The 18,502-nt window shown below is 27.2% G+C and overlaps 2 protein-coding genes and 1 long non-coding RNA gene across 4 annotated transcripts; 2 read left to right on the forward strand and 1 right to left on the reverse strand.

Annotated features, from left to right (window-relative positions):
• Positions 1-419: 419 nt before the first annotated feature.
• On the forward strand, positions 420-2,545 carry LOC119673068 (probable cytochrome P450 313a4). Of its 2 annotated transcripts, none has more exons than XM_038084295.1 (8): positions 420-639; positions 694-897; positions 967-1,152; positions 1,214-1,283; positions 1,355-1,472; positions 1,530-1,751; positions 1,820-2,240; positions 2,301-2,545. In XM_038084295.1, the coding sequence occupies exons 2-8, from the start codon at positions 696-698 to the stop codon at positions 2,459-2,461; spliced, it is 1,380 nt and encodes a 459-aa protein (XP_037940223.1). In that variant the 5' UTR covers positions 420-639; positions 694-695; the 3' UTR covers positions 2,462-2,545. The 2 variants fall into 2 exon arrangements, with proteins under 2 accessions (XP_037940223.1, XP_037940216.1); XM_038084288.1 differs by having other exon boundaries at positions 420-611.
• Positions 2,546-8,728: 6,183 nt separating this feature from the next.
• On the forward strand, positions 8,729-10,676 carry LOC119673081. Its single transcript, XR_005252003.1, has 3 exons — positions 8,729-8,798; positions 10,153-10,270; positions 10,334-10,676. It is a non-coding gene; the product is annotated as an uncharacterized LOC119673081 (long non-coding RNA).
• A 6,689-nt stretch (positions 10,677-17,365) lies between these two features.
• Positions 17,366-18,281, reverse strand: LOC119671024 (adult cuticle protein 1-like). The gene is made up of 2 exons (XM_038081509.1): positions 18,171-18,281; positions 17,366-18,105 (listed from the first exon to the last, which is right to left on the reverse strand). The coding sequence occupies exons 1-2, from the start codon at positions 18,174-18,176 to the stop codon at positions 17,572-17,574; spliced, it is 540 nt and encodes a 179-aa protein (XP_037937437.1). The 5' UTR covers positions 18,177-18,281; the 3' UTR covers positions 17,366-17,571.
• Between the last annotated feature and the right edge of the window lie 221 nt (positions 18,282-18,502).

The raw sequence follows: 18,502 nt of genomic DNA on the forward strand, positions 1-18,502 counted from the left end.
CGAAGAGCTTATTTTGAGAAAACCAGAAAATAATTTTCGAATAATTTTTCTAATATCTAATTTAATAAATTTCAATGCATTAAGTGACACACTTGGGCCAATACATTTAGTCTTCAGAAACCTGAAACATCAACTTGTTTACGTCGAGTGCAATCAACTCAATTTGATCTAATAAAAAAGAATATATCAGTAATAATAAAAACATATTTTTACTTGTAGAAATAATGTATACCATAATATTATATTAGTATTTAGTCTAATATGCATTTTGGCCTTGATTGAAATTTTGTACTGAATAATTCTTGATTTTTGTACTAAACAAGTTTGATCTTCTCTGATCTTCTTCTGAAGTTTTTTAAATATATTGGGAATAAATTCTATGACTGAAGTTATTGTTGTTTCTTCAATTGGTCGAACAAGTATTCACAGTAAATAAATGGAAACACTAGAAACATACAAAGTTTTTAAATTCGTGTTTATATTTCTGCCAGTTATTTTATTCATACATTGGTTATGGACGCGAAGGAATCTTTATAAGTCAATTTTAAATATTCCAGTATTAGTCGGTTTTCCAATAATTGGCTCGCTACACAAAATGCGGCATTTAAATTGTGCGTTAAAACCAATTAATTAATTTCTGTTGGGAATAATTTAAATACGTATATATAATAGAAATAATTTATTGTATTTAAGATATGTTACGCGGTTTTGGAAATATTTTTAAAGATTGTAAGCAATATACAGTGCTATTGTGGATGGGATTCTATCCGATCATACTGACAGCAGATCCAGATATCATATCAAACGTTCTACGATCTCAAGACTTAATTAACAAAGCAGAGGTTTTCTATTATTCCATGCGGAATGCATTTAAAGGTGGACTTATTTCAAGTAAAGGTAAGGAAATTAAATAAAATCAATAAATAAATAATTGAGTAAAATTAAAACCTCTAAATTTCTTAAAAGCAACTGAATGGGTCCATAACCGTAAGATGATAAATCCATCATTTTCAAATAAAGTATTGGTTAGTCTTTTTCCAATATTTAATAAATCTAAAAATAATCTAATAGGTAAATTTAGCGCGCTAGTGGATAACAAAAATCACAAAATATTAAATATGTTACAGACCTTGACTCTAGAAATAGCTATAGGTAAAAACGTATTACTAGTGACATTGCAACACTGACTGTAAGATTAATACTTTATTATCAGAAACGACGATGGGTAAGGTGATGCATAAAGGTGACGGGATGTCGAATAATTGGGCAGTTAAAGTTTCTTTGTAAGTTTCTCAAGTAATTATTTCAATACCCAACTATTTTATATATAATCGAACTTTATTAATGTGAATAGTGTGATGAAACTTACAATGATACAAACGTTGCTTTCATTTGTAAAACTTGATTCAATAATAAATTACTATATAAAATTCAGAAGAACGAAAGAGGAATTATACCAGTTCGTTTATGAGGTCAGTATTCTGTTCTTTTACATGGAATTTGTAAAAACTATTAATAAAATTTGTTAGTTAATTCGAAATAAGATTAGTACCAATACCAACAACAATTCAAACAACAATAATATAAATACTGAAGAAATTAATCCTAACAATATGGATATACTGAAATACCCAATTCCTTCAATACGGAAAGAACCAAAAATATTTATTGATCAAGCGATAAAATTATATGAAAATGAACAATTTACGTGGAATGATATAATAAGTGAATCAAATAATATAGTGGCAGCAGTGAGTTAATGTATTTTGCACATATAATTATATATAGTATTTATTATTATTATTATTAATTATTTTAGGCGTTTGAAACTACGGCAAATGCAATTTTCTCTACTCTTGTTATGTTGGCCATGCATCCAGATGTGCAACAACGCCTGTTTGAAGAAATTTTGGATGTATTTCCAGAGAAAGATTTTTATGTTGATTGCCATCAATTAACTCAGTTGCCATACTTAAATCGTGTTATTAATGAAACTCTTCGAATAGCCCCTTCTGTTCCCATAATAGGACGTCAAGTTGTTGAAGATACACAAATTGGCGAACATGTTTTTCCCAAAGATGTTCAAATATTAATTTCAATATATCATCTTCATCGACGGACTGATATTTGGGGTCCAAATGCGGATAAATTTGATCCAGAACATTTTTCAGTTGAACATTTTGGAGAAATGCAAAGAAATGCTTATATTCCGTTCTCTAAAGGTGTTCGAGGCTGTATTGGTAAGACGAGACAAATCTCTATCAAATGTTTGTTGTTTGGTTATAATTTTTGGATTTCAGGATCACGATATGCCATTTTTTCAATGAAAATTTTATTATGTGGACTTGTACGAAACTATGAATTTGAAACTGATTTTAAATTTGAGGACATCAGATATACCAGTAATATAGCACTAAAGTATATAGTTGAACCTGAATTAAAAATGTATAGACGTGCTTAAGTCCTTAAATTAATTTGGTTATAAATAATGAACTATTTGTAAATTTATGTTAAATGAATTAACCTCTTACGATACTGAGAGTAGTCTCGGACAATTAAAAATGTGACATTTACATATTGTATTTTGAGTGTTATATAAATAAATTAAAGTTTTAATTTTTTATATGATAAACCACTTATTACCTTATTATACTTTGGGATATGGAAAGTGGAAATCGCGACTTTTTTAATATTAAATGCATGGCTTGTTTAAGCATTTTTATTTTTATACCCTCTTAGTTTGCTTAATAATATACACAAAAATATTTATTAAATAAATAAATGATATTTGTCGTAATTAAACATTTTAAGGACTTGGCCGAAAGTATTACTCAGAATGAATGAAAAATGATTGGCACAGGCAATCGAGTAATAAATGATTCTCTTATAGTTTCATCTGCCATACACTACCTTCCGTAATGTAAGAAGTTCCTAAAAGCTTTCTGTCTTTTGTGGAAAGGCGGTTTAATTTGTCTTCTCTGTTTACATTTAAAAACTTCCATAAGTCCGTTAATTGCACCATATGTGAATGTGATATCGATATCAATGTGATTTTAATGACAATTTAGCTTTAAAGTCAGCTAAATTAGTTCAAATAAATTTAAAAATTAAATTAAATTAAATACATAATTAAAATAAATTAAGATTTTAATTTTTTTCATCAAAACGACCATTTAAAAATAATTTAATATGAATCAAAAATTTAATTTAAGTTTTAAAGCACTTTAGGTTAGTCGGCACTTTTTTGAATAATTTTACCATCATAAGTTTCAGCTCCCTTTTCCATCTGCCTGTGAAAAAGTGATAACTGTTTTTATTATTTTCAATTAAGATTCATCAAACCATCTCACCATTTACCATTAATATTGAAGTAAGTTAAAGCAACTTTGACTTGATATGACGCAGATAAATAAACAAAGGTACTGCGACTTTTCAAAAACGAGGCGATTTCAGTGGCTAAAGGCAATTGAAATATTGAATGATTGCCTTAAAGTCGTATTATTTATATCTGCCCGTGCGTATTATATTATATCCTTATTATTACGAGAAAAAATAAGGTAAAATATTATCAATCATTGTTAGAAAATTGCACCATCAGCGCTTCTAATTGTATTGATATTGGCTGCCATAAAAGTTTGCTTGAGAAAGCAAATTTAATAACAATATTAAGTATTTATTTAATATATTTACGCTGTACATAGCAATAAGAAAAATAAATACGTAAATGAATTAAACAATTTTATAATTCTGTTTTTGATATTTCTTATAAAGCCACATCAAATTTATTAACACATGTTTAATTCCTAATTAAAACTATCGAACTTAATCTCTAATAAATTTTAATTTATAATTAGGTCAATAATTGATGCAATTGCAGAATGAAGACACTTTTAAATATAATTCGGTGAAATACATACAAAAGACTATCCATGTTGTGATTTAAATGGGTAGCACTGTTTTAGTGATTATGTCTATAATTTATGATTTATCATTTAAAGTTGCATCATATGGCAGCCGCTAAAATTCTATCAGTGATGGTAAAAGTTTACTTTGGCGAAGAGACTCATTTTTCAACTGAGGAATATATCATAATTGACATATCTGGTGCAATCAAACTAGCTCCCGAAAGATCACTGCATCTACAAAAAGTCACTAGCATATGGTATGCGGTCTGATAATTCCGTACTCTTTTAAAAAGATGAGAATGTCATATAAAGCGTCAATTCCAATCACTATAACCATATGATTTTCACTTGAATTAAAGACAAGCTATAGAACAGGATCTATTTTGATGATGTGATTTAGTTACCAAAATCATACGATTTGTGTGAGCAAAGCCCAAACACTCATCGCATTTAAAATCAACATTTGTAAATTTCTAAATGGGGTGTTATCTATTATGTTCCGACAACTTACTGAAAAGTATTTCGGAATGATTCAGTATTTTGAAAATGTATGGTAAAATATATATAAATGTTAACGTTTCTTTACAATCTAATGATAAATAAGGGTCCAAATAATATATTGAAATAAAAACTTGATTAAATTCGCGTTGTACTTCTGACTTTGCTTTGCATTAGACCTTATAACCATATTGCATGGAATGCTTTACTAACAATTACTCGCGAAGTAATGTGTTATTCAAGCATTATTCCAGATAGTATTCCCTACCATATTGAAGATTTTCTACTTGGACAATTATGCTGCTCACATATATATTTAGTACATCTTATATGATTTAGTATATGTTTTCCTTATGCGATTAGAAACTAGTTTCAATTTGCGTACAATGAGTATGTAATATCTTGAATAAATCTGCAGTTTTGTTTCATAACTCTATCTATTCAGTCTATTATAAACAGCAGAATTGCCGAAGTAGGAAATTAAATTGTTAAATATTAAATCCAAAATAAAAAAAAGAATAATTTTTACTACATAAGAAAATATATTGAATAAAAAAGTTAGTCTTATTACAATCTCTTTAAGGGATGGCTTCGACTATGCTTTTCAAATAGCATCTGAATCCCTGAATCCTTTCTTGTAGTTTTTAGTAAACAACTTTTTAGTAAACAACTTATGAGTAAACAATTTTTTAGTACACAATCTTATCACCGTTATCAATAAATATTTGCAGAAGAAATAAAAGTAATGAATCTTTGTACTACGTATCTGAAATGGCAGTAAATGCTGTGCAACGTGCAGTTTATGTACTGAGAAAACTATTTACCATTTACGTGGAAATTTAAATTTTTTTTTGACTAATCCACATAGAACAGTTTTGTGTACCCACACTTTTATCACTTTTTATTAGCTTCTCTCAAGTAAAACTCAAATTTAATTCTGTGCAAAGTATTTGTATATAGTATAACAATTTTAAATATTGGAAATTTTTTATAGACATTTTTGTAACTACATTTTGTATATTTTTTTGTTTCATTTTTAAGTGCTATTAACTGGCAATTTTTTCTTATATTTTTATATTCAACTTCTCTGTATTATTATATGTTTGTGCTGTTAGTTGTTAATTTAATTCTTCCTACTCTTTTTTCTCATTTGAATGCTGATAGTAAACATTTCGGTAGTTATTTATTTTAATATATATAATCATATTAGAGCTACCTTAAGCACTGCGACGTGAGAAGACTTACTTCATAACAATCATCAATCGCAATAAGATGAGTTTAATAACAGGCGTGCATTAATTATAATGCATTTTATTCATGCATAGAGACATCTAGATACTTATCTGGTAATAAGATTATTGTCAATATCGGTCATAATTACTATAGTAAATTATATTTACAATTTTCCTTCTGCTACTACAATACTAGTAATGTTGTTAAAAATACATAAGTAAGTAATTAATTTCTTTTAATTATACTTAAGAGTAATTTAATTTATTTTTAAAAAATTAAGAAGTAACAATAAAGGAATCAGTCTATTCTATAATGTTAAGTATATCTTTTTAGTATAAATTAGCTTATCACATATTTTGTAATTGAAATAATTTACAATTTCTAACTTAATTGGTAATTAGGCAGTGTTAGCTAGCCAAGGTCATGCAAAAATACGTTAGATCCATATTGTAGTCAAATAACTGCCTTTAAGGACAGTAAGTGACAAAAAACATTCTATAAAAGTTCCGTACCACTTACAAATTTAACAAGATATTTGACTTCAGCATTAAAGATGAAGTTTTAAACACTAAAGAATCTTGTTAGACTTCTTAAGAAAGCCGGATAAAAACAGAATACATTCTTCAGAACTTTCTTTACTCTGGGTTTTTTATATTACCTAAAATCGACAGTGCTGATGATGTTTAGTTTCCTCAACAAGACGTCTTGTTAAAATATTAACTTGTGTTGGTTTCTTCGATGGCACGATAACATAGATTTGGTGTATTTCTATTGACTATATAACATTTTACTGGCAATTTTACAGTTAATTAAATTACTATACCATCCTTCTTAGTTCGCTTTCTTCAGTATGTATTCGTCTAGTTATCTGTATATATTGAGCAGGAATATCTTGCATATTTTGTACTCTGTAAGGTTAGCACCAAAAATTTAAAAACTTTATTGGAAGATTTTTAAATTTATTAGTTTCACTAAATGTCTAGATGAATTAAGTGCCATAGATTGAGATTCTTAATAAATAAATATTTGTATAATTCTAATTATTATCCCCTTCATTAACTCTTCTTCTAATAAAGAAAACGTCTGGATTGTCTGACATCTCTGATTTCGAAAACAATCGTTTATATGTGTAATTGGATTATTTAATTCATAACCAATTATACAGAAAGCAAATTCATATACAAAATGTATTTTATTTCATTTCAATAAATTTTATAAATATTAAATTAATTTGCAAAGTTACGAATTGCAAATGTTGAAAAGATTGTTTTGTCTTGGAGACTTTCTGTGTTCATGAAACAGAAGAAAGTTCACAAATAAGGATTGCAGTAGAATTGCAATATTGAATGACTTATCATGAATTTAAAATTATTATGTTTGAACTAAATATTATGCTGTACAGAACATATTGATCAAAAATCTAAAACAAGGTAAAAAGTTTTAGATACACAATAATAAATGAATAAGTTTGTGAAAACTCTTTATAGTAGCGCAACCGTGAAGAAAAACTAAATTGATATGCAATAATTTTTAGTTAGACATCTTTATGAATAATAAATTAAAATTATTTTAAAAATTATTTCAATTTTGTGTTTTCGTTACATTCTAAAAATTATAATAAAAGGTATACATGAATAAACTCTATGAAATAAATTCTCTATAAAATATATTCTATGTGCTTACGTATTTTTATAAATGCACACTCCTTATAGCCTTGTGTGTAGATGAGGTAGTATTTTCAATGAAAATTCTGTATGGAAGATATTTAATATTTTGCTCAAAGTTTTTTTTCGAAGGGAAAAAAAATATTTTTCACAAATATTCAAACAAAATAGTAGTCTATTGTAGAATAATAAATGTATTCATTCTATGCTGCACGGAATATTCAAATTTTTTTATTATTCGTTATCTAGAAAGCACATAATATAAGAGTTCCAGCAGATATTTTTGTATATTATTTTATTGTTCTTGAAACTAATCTATGTAAAATAATTTATTTTCACCTAACATAAGTTACAAATAAATGATTAGTTACATATTTTTGTAAAATGAGACTTATGCCGTTTACGAGTGGTAAATCTGGGGCAACTTTTTTAATCAAGATTTAATTTTAGTGATAGATTTATAACTATAGATTTATAATACTCTATATATTTTCCCAGAGTAGTTAGATTACTCTGAAATTAACAGCTGTATTATATGACTTGACAAATAATATGTGATTTGATTCAATATATGTATTTATGAAAAATATGAATGACTTCTAACGATAGAGTGTTCCATTGAGCAAGAAAATTAAAGAAATCGATAGAGAGTGAAGATTTCCCAATTGAAAGCACCATAAAAGAAAGTTAAGTTGCTAAATTCTATTAAAGTGTCAAGGTATCTTTTATCAACAATTCCATATACTCCAATATATATAATACAGAATTTTCGAATTTACTTTATTAAAACTTATGTACTCTTCCATAATAGTAAATTTAGGTAATCAAAAGCTTATGTACTCTTCTATAATAATAAATAGAGTTAATCAAAATAAATTCTCAAATCTAATAATTATTTTTTCTGATAAAAAAAAGATTTTAAATTTTGCAAACTTTAGTTACAAATGTATACATATTATATTTGAAAATGTTTAAGATTATGTATTATTCATATTATTAATTTATATTATTCTGCATCACATGCGTATGGTTACATAGAACGTACATAAATTACAGCTCGTTTTTTTCTTTATATAAATGTATCTATATAACTGACTTTTACACATATTACTAATTTTACTTTTAAATTTAAATTTTCCAAACTAAACAAACAAGCAGTATCTTTTATTATTTTTAGATAGTGTATTAGAGTTCTTATCTTTTATTGTAATTTTAATACCAGACCATATTCTTTTATAGCATGCACAGTCCAACAATCAAATTTCTATATTTACTCACTAAATCTACGTACTTTAGGAAGTAATCAACAAGTTCTCTCGAACTACAACAAGCAACACCAACTGGAACATTTTGGTTCAGCACATGCAACGCAAACATAGTTCAAATACTGCAAAGAAATATTTTGTTAGATGGTCTTACCAGTCACTCTCAGTATGTTGTGATAGTAATTATATAATGGAGTTACGGAAAGCTGAGTGCCGAAGATTTGTAGAAGATAGTAATGTGATAAAAAATTTTTTACTGCTTAACATTAAATGTTTGAGAATTATATATAACACTAAATTCAGAATATAAAATTTTTGTTGTAATCTAAATCTAATCTATATCTAAATTTTTTAAAATTAGAAATGAATACTAAAAGATACTAAATATACTTTTGAAAAACACATTAATAGTTCAGCTTTTCTTTTAAATTTATAAAGAAACACATTGGGAACAAAGTGACAAAAAATTCCATATATAGTCGGGTTTTTAATTATTGAGAATATATATATTTTGAAATATATAACGTATAATAAAACAATAATATTTATTATGTTATTTCATATAAACATACTTTTTGTTTGCACAAGAAAAGTTAGTGAAAATGTTAAATATTACTTATAATTATACTAATACTAAATATTTTAAAGTTGTGATATTTTCAAAAGTTAAAAACTTTTTTATATCGAACTAAATATTTAAAATCCGCATTGTCTTTAAAAGACAATATTTAATAGTTAATAGTTAATAAAAAAATTCTGACTCATATTATATTGTAGATAATTAAAAATAACTTTAAATGATATAAATTTTATATTTTTATCTAAGTAGAAATTTGTACAATATAACATCTGTTCAATATATATTAACTTAATAAATGTTTATTTTTCCTTTTCAAGAATTCTGCTATAAAACAAAGCTATGCTATATAATAAAATATTTATTATTTAATAAAAAAAAATTTATAATAAATAAAATTTATATTTTATAAATAAAATTTTTTGAAAATTTTTTTTTAATAAAAATAAGCTATAATCTCCTATTAAAAATATGTGGATTTCATGTTGTGAAATTTATCTTTAGTAACAATTCCACTTGTAAGCAACTGTTCACATCTTATAATTTTTCTTATATATAAATCCTTCTTCTTAAACATTAATTTTATTTATTTATTTGGATTATTATTAAGTAATGCATCAACACACCAACTAATCTACTACTATTTAATTTTTTTTTTTAATATCTATTTCATCTCTATTCAAATCAGCGAATTTTATTTTGATTAATTCGAATTATAATTATATTTATTTATAAACCCAATTACGCATAATACAAACACATTATTTAAATATAAAAATAAGTTTAAAATTACTTTAATTTAATTATGCTTTAGACTATATGCATAAATATTCCAAACTTTTATATAAATATTTAAATGCAAATAAACACAGATGGGTCATTAGGCACAATTTTCATTGTCCTTTTCACCTGTTGAATGAACATTGTTTACATATCCTTCACTTTCAATTTGCTCTTTTGCTTCTGTTTATTTTTTGTTTTATTTTGTCCTTCCATCTAATCCGTATCAGTTTAGCAATGGATTACAAATATTTACAATCACAACAAAGTACACAAATTAAAACAAGGACATTACTGTTGAGAGTGAACCTTGGATTAAAAAGGATTTCCGCATATCAAAACTCTGTGGTAAGTACAATTTATGTTATTTTTGCATTTAGTATCTTTCATCTGAATTTCCTTCGTTTACAGTAGTTCTATGACATCCAAATGAAAGCGAAAAGTATTTGCTGTTTACTAAATGATAAGCAATATGCCTCGGCCACTTTAAGATAAACTAACTGGACAGAGATTGGTTCAATTAATAAAATTTGAACAAAAAGGTTTGATTTAACATCCTTGGATATTATTGGAGATGATTAGTACTATTTTGACTTGAATATGTTGAGAGAGACATATCTAAGCTTACTAAATCAAGGATCAACTCTCAGTTAAGCTTTAAATTTACTTATATTAGAGCAAAAATGTCCAATTTCAATTGTCTATGGTAATATGGTTCTATATAATATTTTGCTAAAATTTTAAATAAATATATAATAATTTAATATAATTCTTTGGTGATAACAAATTTCATGAATTTCTTTGATAGTATAGAATTTTTATAATACATTTATAATACATAATACATCCATGCTGTTTCATTCTAAATTTTCTTTCATTCTTATAAGACTAATTTCGATTTAAGCCTTACTAATTCCTACAGCACTTATGAGTTATTGCTTTGTAGATTCTAATACAGAATTGCTATCTTTATAAATTATATTTGCTATTCATTTTCAATTGTGCATTTTACAGACTTCAACTTCTGTAGGTTGAAAGCCGCAGCAAAGGTACAAGTCAAAGGTGCGAAGTTGAACTGTTATAGACCAAAATCAGTATCAAAGTCGGAACTCATTTTTTTAAATTATATTTGCTTACCAAATTTTTAATATTTTTCATAGATAAAAAATTCAGCAAACTTATTTTTTGTTATTTAAAGTTAAACTATAAGTGTTGTTTTATATACAGTATAGCAAATATTTCATCAGTCGTTAATACAAGTACCAAGTAGTAAAACAACCTGTCTTCACCTAGACTGTTCTTTGTAGAAATATAGAAGAACGCAGCACAGTTAAGTAAATTATGCCACTAATTCAATATATTCGCGTTGATATATAATCATTTGTATATAATATATGATGACCATGACGAATTTCATGCATCCTTAAGCCCCTTCTGCAAAATATTTTTATTTTATTCTATTATTACCTTCTGTTTTGATTTCATTTTAATCTTTCCTAGTATCTGATATCCAGTTTTTGAAAATATTAATGATTATTACTATTCAAAGTGTATTACTACTAAATCCAAATCGTAATTAGAATTAGGTATGTTAGCTTGAAATCTAAACCACGAATGATATGTTAAGAGACCTTAGAATAAATCCGGTCAAAAAATATATAAGGGACAGAGTCATAAAACTATTCATGAAAACTGACAGACTAACTTACTTAGCACTATCTAATCTCAGAATAATCAGTTGCCGTTAGCAGATATTACATCAGTCATTGAATAATCGCGAAGCTTTTGAGTAATACATAAATTAGTCAGCGAGAAGGGTGGAACTCTACTCCAGCTATCGAAGAGTAAAAGTGCCCAATTTAACACTCTTAATTTTTATAATTTAATTCTTATTAAGCTCAAACCTTATAGTATATTATTATTTTTTATTTTGTATTGCACATAATTTCCATGCGCTCTACCTTCGTAAGTTAATTGACCTTGTCTGTAATTATATTCCTGATTACTAGCGCTACGTGGATATGTGTAAATTAATTTATATCGGTGTACTCGTTTAAACGCAGATATGTACTTATACCTATATATACATACAATTCTATACTCCATATTTTTACTAGTACACCCCTTTTAAATTGACTTTTTGGTGCAAAATATCAATGTTATTGATGATGTAAACACTAAACTACCTCACCGAACCAAATCTAAATTGCTTCTTTGTAGATACAAAAACAAAAACGAGCCTTTCGAAAATTTAGGGGATTTGTTCTTGTCATTTGTTGCTTTTCAATTTAAAATCTTTGGAGTAATTGACATACTGACATACTGACATACTGACACATTGACAGTGTTGTCGGTATTGTCGGTGGTTGGTTGGTAGCAGTGTGCTGTGTGGTAATGATTGTGTAATCTCTGGAAAAGTTGCTGCCTCTTTCGTTTCCCTAACCTTTACGGTGTTTTACACTTTGATTAGATTTTTGTGGATTTCGTTAGTTAATGGAGAAAAGTGTAATAGGGTTAAAACTATTTTTTTTCCGCTTTAGGTCTGTTAGTTGTTTAAGTATGTAAAATTAAAGTAAAAATAACATTTAAAGCTGATTTAATTAATTTTAAGTAGCTCTAGCGATTATAGGTATATGAAGTGACAGCAGTGTGTTTCGAAATAGTTTAACCTGTGAAGGAAGTTGAAAAACAGATTTAAAATTAAAAAAACATAAAATTTGTTCTACTTGGCTTAAACTGCCAAAGGAGTTAGATTAAATTTGTTGGCACTAAGTGCCACGAATACATCTCTAGATCCTGAGTGTTGTAACAGAAGTAAACTTTTAAATTAATTAAATGTTCACTTTTAGTCTTATTAGTTCATTTAGAAGTTAAAATAATTTAATTTAATAAAATGAAAACAAACAGAAAGTAAGAAAAAATTTAAAAGTAAAAGTCAGAAGTAAAAGTAAAGGGGTAAGTAAATAACTTTAAGAGCGAAGAATTAGAGAATTAAAACTTGTATAAACTAAAATCTTCTTTAAAAATTGTGGCTAAAAATCTATTAATTTTAGAATTATAAGGAAATACTCTGAAATTTTATCATAATTTAAAAGTTTTAATTTAAAGAAATTAAAAGTATTTACTGCTATATACTTAACTACAACCATAAATATGTCAAACATCGACAACAATTCCTCTGAAAATTTGAAATCAAAATATTTGAAAGTAAAGAACTTCCTATTATCATCAAAAATACTTGTAAAGCAGTAAATAATTTTTATAAAAAAACTATAAAGTATCTGAAAGCTATAGTGGTATAAATTTGTAGCTTGTAATCTGTGCGTTATATAAATTAAAATGAAAGTACTCTCTGCTCCGTTAAGTAGTCCTTCAGTCGCTTATAGAGCTAGAAAATATTTAAATAAAATGTCACAAATCTCTAGAGTATACAAATATCAAGAAAGATATAATTTATTTTAGTTTGCATTAAGTAAAGTTAAAGCAATTAAAGTTTGCATATATAAGTATGTATATCTATTCATTTATATTAGAAAAATTAAGCGAAATTATGTCTGTGGCATAGTAACTTTATAATGTGTTAATTTGACATAAATCTTGATAAGTTTTATTGCTATTTACATTGATTTATATCCAATAATATGAAATAATTTAACAACAGCTCTAGGGAGTAATTAATAAATAAGGGAATATTGTCAAATGATTTCTTAAGTTGTGTTTGTATGTATTATAAACAATCAATATTTAATTATTGTCAAATTAGATACACAAAGTTTCAAATGTTGACTTGTTATGAGGTTATTCTATTAAGGTAAATATCAGGAGTGCGAATATTTTTGAAGTCACTAAAACACTAAATTGACAGCAATCACTTGAGTAAACGTCAGGAAAATAATGAAAATATAACATAAAGTTAATATTAAAAGTTTGCTTAAGCTTCATAATTTATTTATTTAATTGTCTATTAAATTTGACAACAATTGTCTATTGGTGTTTGACAATGTAGAAAGTGTTGAGTAGATATTTAGAATTTTATCAATTAGTAAGAGCTCTGTTTTGGATTGTCTCGCTTGTCTGTGTTATAAAAAAATTATAAAAAAGTTTCATTCTTCTCTCTTTTTTTTGCACTAATTCATTTAGTATGTAAGAAGAATATTAATCAAACTGTAAAATATTTAATAATATTATTTTTTTGGTTGCAACCTATTTAGCACAGATAAAGGCCAACAGCATTTCATCATAAATTATTAAAATTATGACAATAAAAAATATAAAAAAATGTTTTGAAAAAAAATTTATACGAAAAAGACCCGATAGCATATCCGTTTTGTAAAGCATAATTGATTTTATTTAAGCAATTATTATGTCTTCCCATTCTATATATTTATGAATCCCTATTTTTGTTTGCTGGAACCTTTTGAAATTAAATTTATTTTGGCACAAACTTCTAACCACATTAAAACTTTTCTTTGCGGTATTTGGTTTGTATCTGCAAAATATTAACAATAGGCATTATTTACTTTACTTTCTCATTCTCATAATAATAAGTATTTACTTAACAAGCTAATAATTGGCCCTTAATAGTAAAGTGATTTTATGGCTTTTAAACTTTTTAATTAATCCCGCCTCTGTTAAATCGTTGTTTATAAACGTTTAACTTTGCCCTTCAGACTTGTGGTTATATTGTTCATAGCAAAATTATCTTAACTTTGTAATAAAAAAATTCACAAATCTTTTCAAAATAATAGAGATGCTAAATATCTTTAATTTAATTGAATTAATATATTTATTATGTTAATTCCAGTAAACTACAAAAATATTGTTTTTATTGGATAATAAGTTAAGTTAAATTTGATTATAACGTCAATATGATAGCGGTGACTTTTTTTATTTAATAGAAAGGTTTCGAACAGTACTAAATTACAACAACAAAATTATTTGAATTAATTGAATTTTTGCCTGACCATACACCTGACCATCTTGGAAATAATTCTTGTACCAGAATTTGAAGATGAGAATTAGCGCTTCTTAATTTAATATAGAATCATAATGGATGTAATATGAATTAAAAATAAACACCATTTTCAATATCGCTGACACGAACTGTAGAGTAACATTAGCATGGTTTTCTCCTTATTACAATTCTCGATTAGGTTCTATGAACAAAGAAAGAAATAAAGTTATGCAATAAATAATATCTCTACAAAAGAATAGTATTGAAATTTAACAAAGATAAAAATACAAATATATTTGATTAATTCATTTATTCTACAGCAAGCGAATTTGTTAATAAAACTTTCACAGCAATATAATAAAACTCCAGAAAATTTGCGAACATAAGAGTCAAGTACGGCTTTGGTTCAGTTAGTTAAGAAGCGCAGACTCTGAGCTTCAAATTTGGCAGGGCACGATTTCAATTCCTGATACTTCCAGTCTCAAAAAAATATTCACGAATACTTAAATACAAGAAATCATTCCAAACCACTGATGATGGGTGTTTGGCAATAGTCGAAAGAGCTGTATGATCAGTCAAAAATTCAATTAACTAGTTTACTACTATTCGAAACATCTCTATATTAAGATAAGTATTTATGACAAACTCTTAGTTTAAATATATATACACGTATATATACCATATGTATTGTAAGGTGATAATATATACTATACTATACTATACTATATATGTCATATGTATATAATCGCGATATTAAGCAAAGATATCATAAAGTTTTAGTTGATACTCACTAACTGAGTACTCTGCTTAGTGAAATATCTTGCATCATTAAAGCAAAACATTATAGAATATAGAATATATAATCTTAATTCCTTATATCGTATTATTCGTGCTTAAGTAAGCTTTAATCAACAAGGATATGACTACAACCAATCTTTATTTTAATTTCCATGGAACTCCTAACAATTTTAAAGCACCCATTAATACATGGCATTAATACACGTTTATATATTATTATATCTGTAAATTCTTCATAAAGCTCCAAGTCTCAAGTGTTTAAACAATTCTCCAAATCAAATATTTTAAAAAATCCCTGGCAACAGCATGAATTTAAAAAGATTCTTATTGCAAAGATTATTTTTCAGAACTTTTTGTATACAAAACCAAATAAACTTTACCTATTAACACTTTTTGACAGCCGCAAACTTTTTTTTGCCCGCAAACCAAAATATTTCTATTATAAAAAAATGTTAAAAAACTCTACAGTAAAAAGAGAGAAAAGGACTTGTGTCGACGAATTTAACTTAACCCGCCTCATGCCCACTCAAGTGTATAAAGCGCTACAGTGTAACTAGTGTAAATCGGAAATATTACTCATACCTAAAAAGAATGTTAAATATTTTTTCAATACGAAACATAAGCCAGAAAGCAGTGTCCATGGAAAAAAAATGTGAAAAAATAAAATGAGAAATGCAAGCGTTGATATTTTTATAAATATTCTTTATTAAAAAATATTGCAAATAAAAATCGTTTTTCGGATTGAAATAACAAAAGAGTTAGCATTTCATTAAAGTTTTAACTTCCGTATTGCAGTCCCAGCTGAACACTGCAATTTCAAGCTTTTTATTGCAGTTGATAAAGTATTTAAGTTACTGACATATTTTCATTGGAATAGTAGTTGTAGGTTTATATACATATATATATAAAAACATAATTAAGTTTATAAAAAAAATGTTTTATATTATTTGCAAAAGTTGAAAAAGACTTATCTTACAGAAAGATTATGCCAAAGTGTCTGACTAAGTCTTGAGTCTATCTAAGCTATCCGTCATGAATTTTATAATATGACAAAATAGTTTCTGTGCAGAAAAGAAGTAAAGCTCTTGTCATAATATTCTACGTAACTTACAAGTTATGAGCTCGAACACTTTTTAATTAATTTTATTTATATATATTGACAAAATATTATCTTTGCAGAAAAGGAGTCAAACTCTTGCTATTATACTCTATATAACTCTATAAAAAAACCTTCTATAAAAAGTTATAGAAGGTTTATAACACTGTTTATCAAATTATTGTTGCTGTTCATCAAATCTCAAACTTATTCTCAAACTTATTCTTTTCTGTTTTCACTAGATTTGTCACTTTCTTCCAACGGCTAGCCATTGTTGAGATTTTAAATTGGTTTCTTCAATTTTAGCGGTGGCTTTTATAATACTTATGATGCTTTTAAAACCACACTTGAAAAATTTTTATTAATGGCATCTTCACAGCCCATTCTGAATCATTATAACAACTTCTTAATTTATTTTACCTTATATCCTGCTTAAATATAATAATTATGTTTTTTTTATATTAGGTATATTTTTTTATTACCATTTATATGAACAATTTTTAAGGGATTATAGGAAATGAGTAGGAATCAAAAAGTTGGTAATAGTTCAGGAAGGAGCAATACTGTATTTTAAAAAGAAGAAAATTCTTATAGGTTTTTCGTTAATTGCAAAAACAATTTTTAAAAATCATTCTTGCTTTTATTCTTTTTATTGCTTTTGAAGTAGTAGTACCAGGCAGGATGTCGTTGAGAATGTTGTATGATATAGCAGCAATTAAATGAGTCCTTAAGATAATCCATAACATATGTCTTCACTTGTCAATAGGGAGTGTCGTCAAATAATCCTTCATTTTAGTGAAGTTAGTGAGTACCTGGTGCGGGAGCAACATTGATGGAAGCAACTGAGCTAATGTGGCTAGCCAATGGAGCAACATGTACAGCACCACGGGTCTTGGCGACGTAACCTCCTTTAGCAATACCAACACCAACACCAACAGCAGCAACTGGAGCAGCAACAGCAACTGGAGCAGCTACAGCAACTGGAGCAGCAACGGCAACTGGAGCAGCTATAGCAACACTTTTAGCAGCTACAACAGCTGGAGCAGCAACTACAGCTGGGGCAGCGGCTACAATGCCAGGACCTTGTGCCAAACCAATACCGGGAATGACTGCACCAACACCACCATGTCCGCTGCCACCCCACGCACCAGCGCCAGATCCACCACTACCACCCCACGCGCCAGCACCGGATCCTCCGTGACCACCCCAGCCAGCTCCAGAGCCACCCCAGCCAGCACCAGAGCCACCCCAGCCTGCGCCAGAGCCACCCCACGCACCGTGTAAACCAGCTTGTGCACCAAGAGCAAGAGCCAATACTACTGTAGCAATGACAAACTGAAAATAGATGATTTCTTATTATAGCCTCTATTTAGTTTGGTTAACTATTTTGGCATACTCACTTTCATTTTGATGTGTTTATTTTATTAGAAGGATTAAGAGTAAGAAAACGACACTCAGTGATGTTTAAAGAACACTTTTGACTTTGATACTGATTTCTAAATTGAAATATTACCGACTTTTATACAAGAAACTAATAATATAGTTTATATTAATAACAACATAAATGCATACATACTTACGTACATATTTAGATACATATAATATTAATATTTAAACGAGAACAAGAATGCTAATCGATAGTGAAATGAGATTTTACATACCATATCAAGAAATGGATTAATTAATTACTGTGCAAACAATCTTATTTGGTTTATGGACCTGTGCTGGCGTT

Source organism: Teleopsis dalmanni, chromosome 1 (genome assembly GCF_002237135.1).
Source record: "Teleopsis dalmanni isolate 2A chromosome 1, ASM223713v2, whole genome shotgun sequence".
In the NCBI taxonomy this organism is placed as follows: domain Eukaryota; kingdom Metazoa; phylum Arthropoda; class Insecta; order Diptera; family Diopsidae; genus Teleopsis; species Teleopsis dalmanni.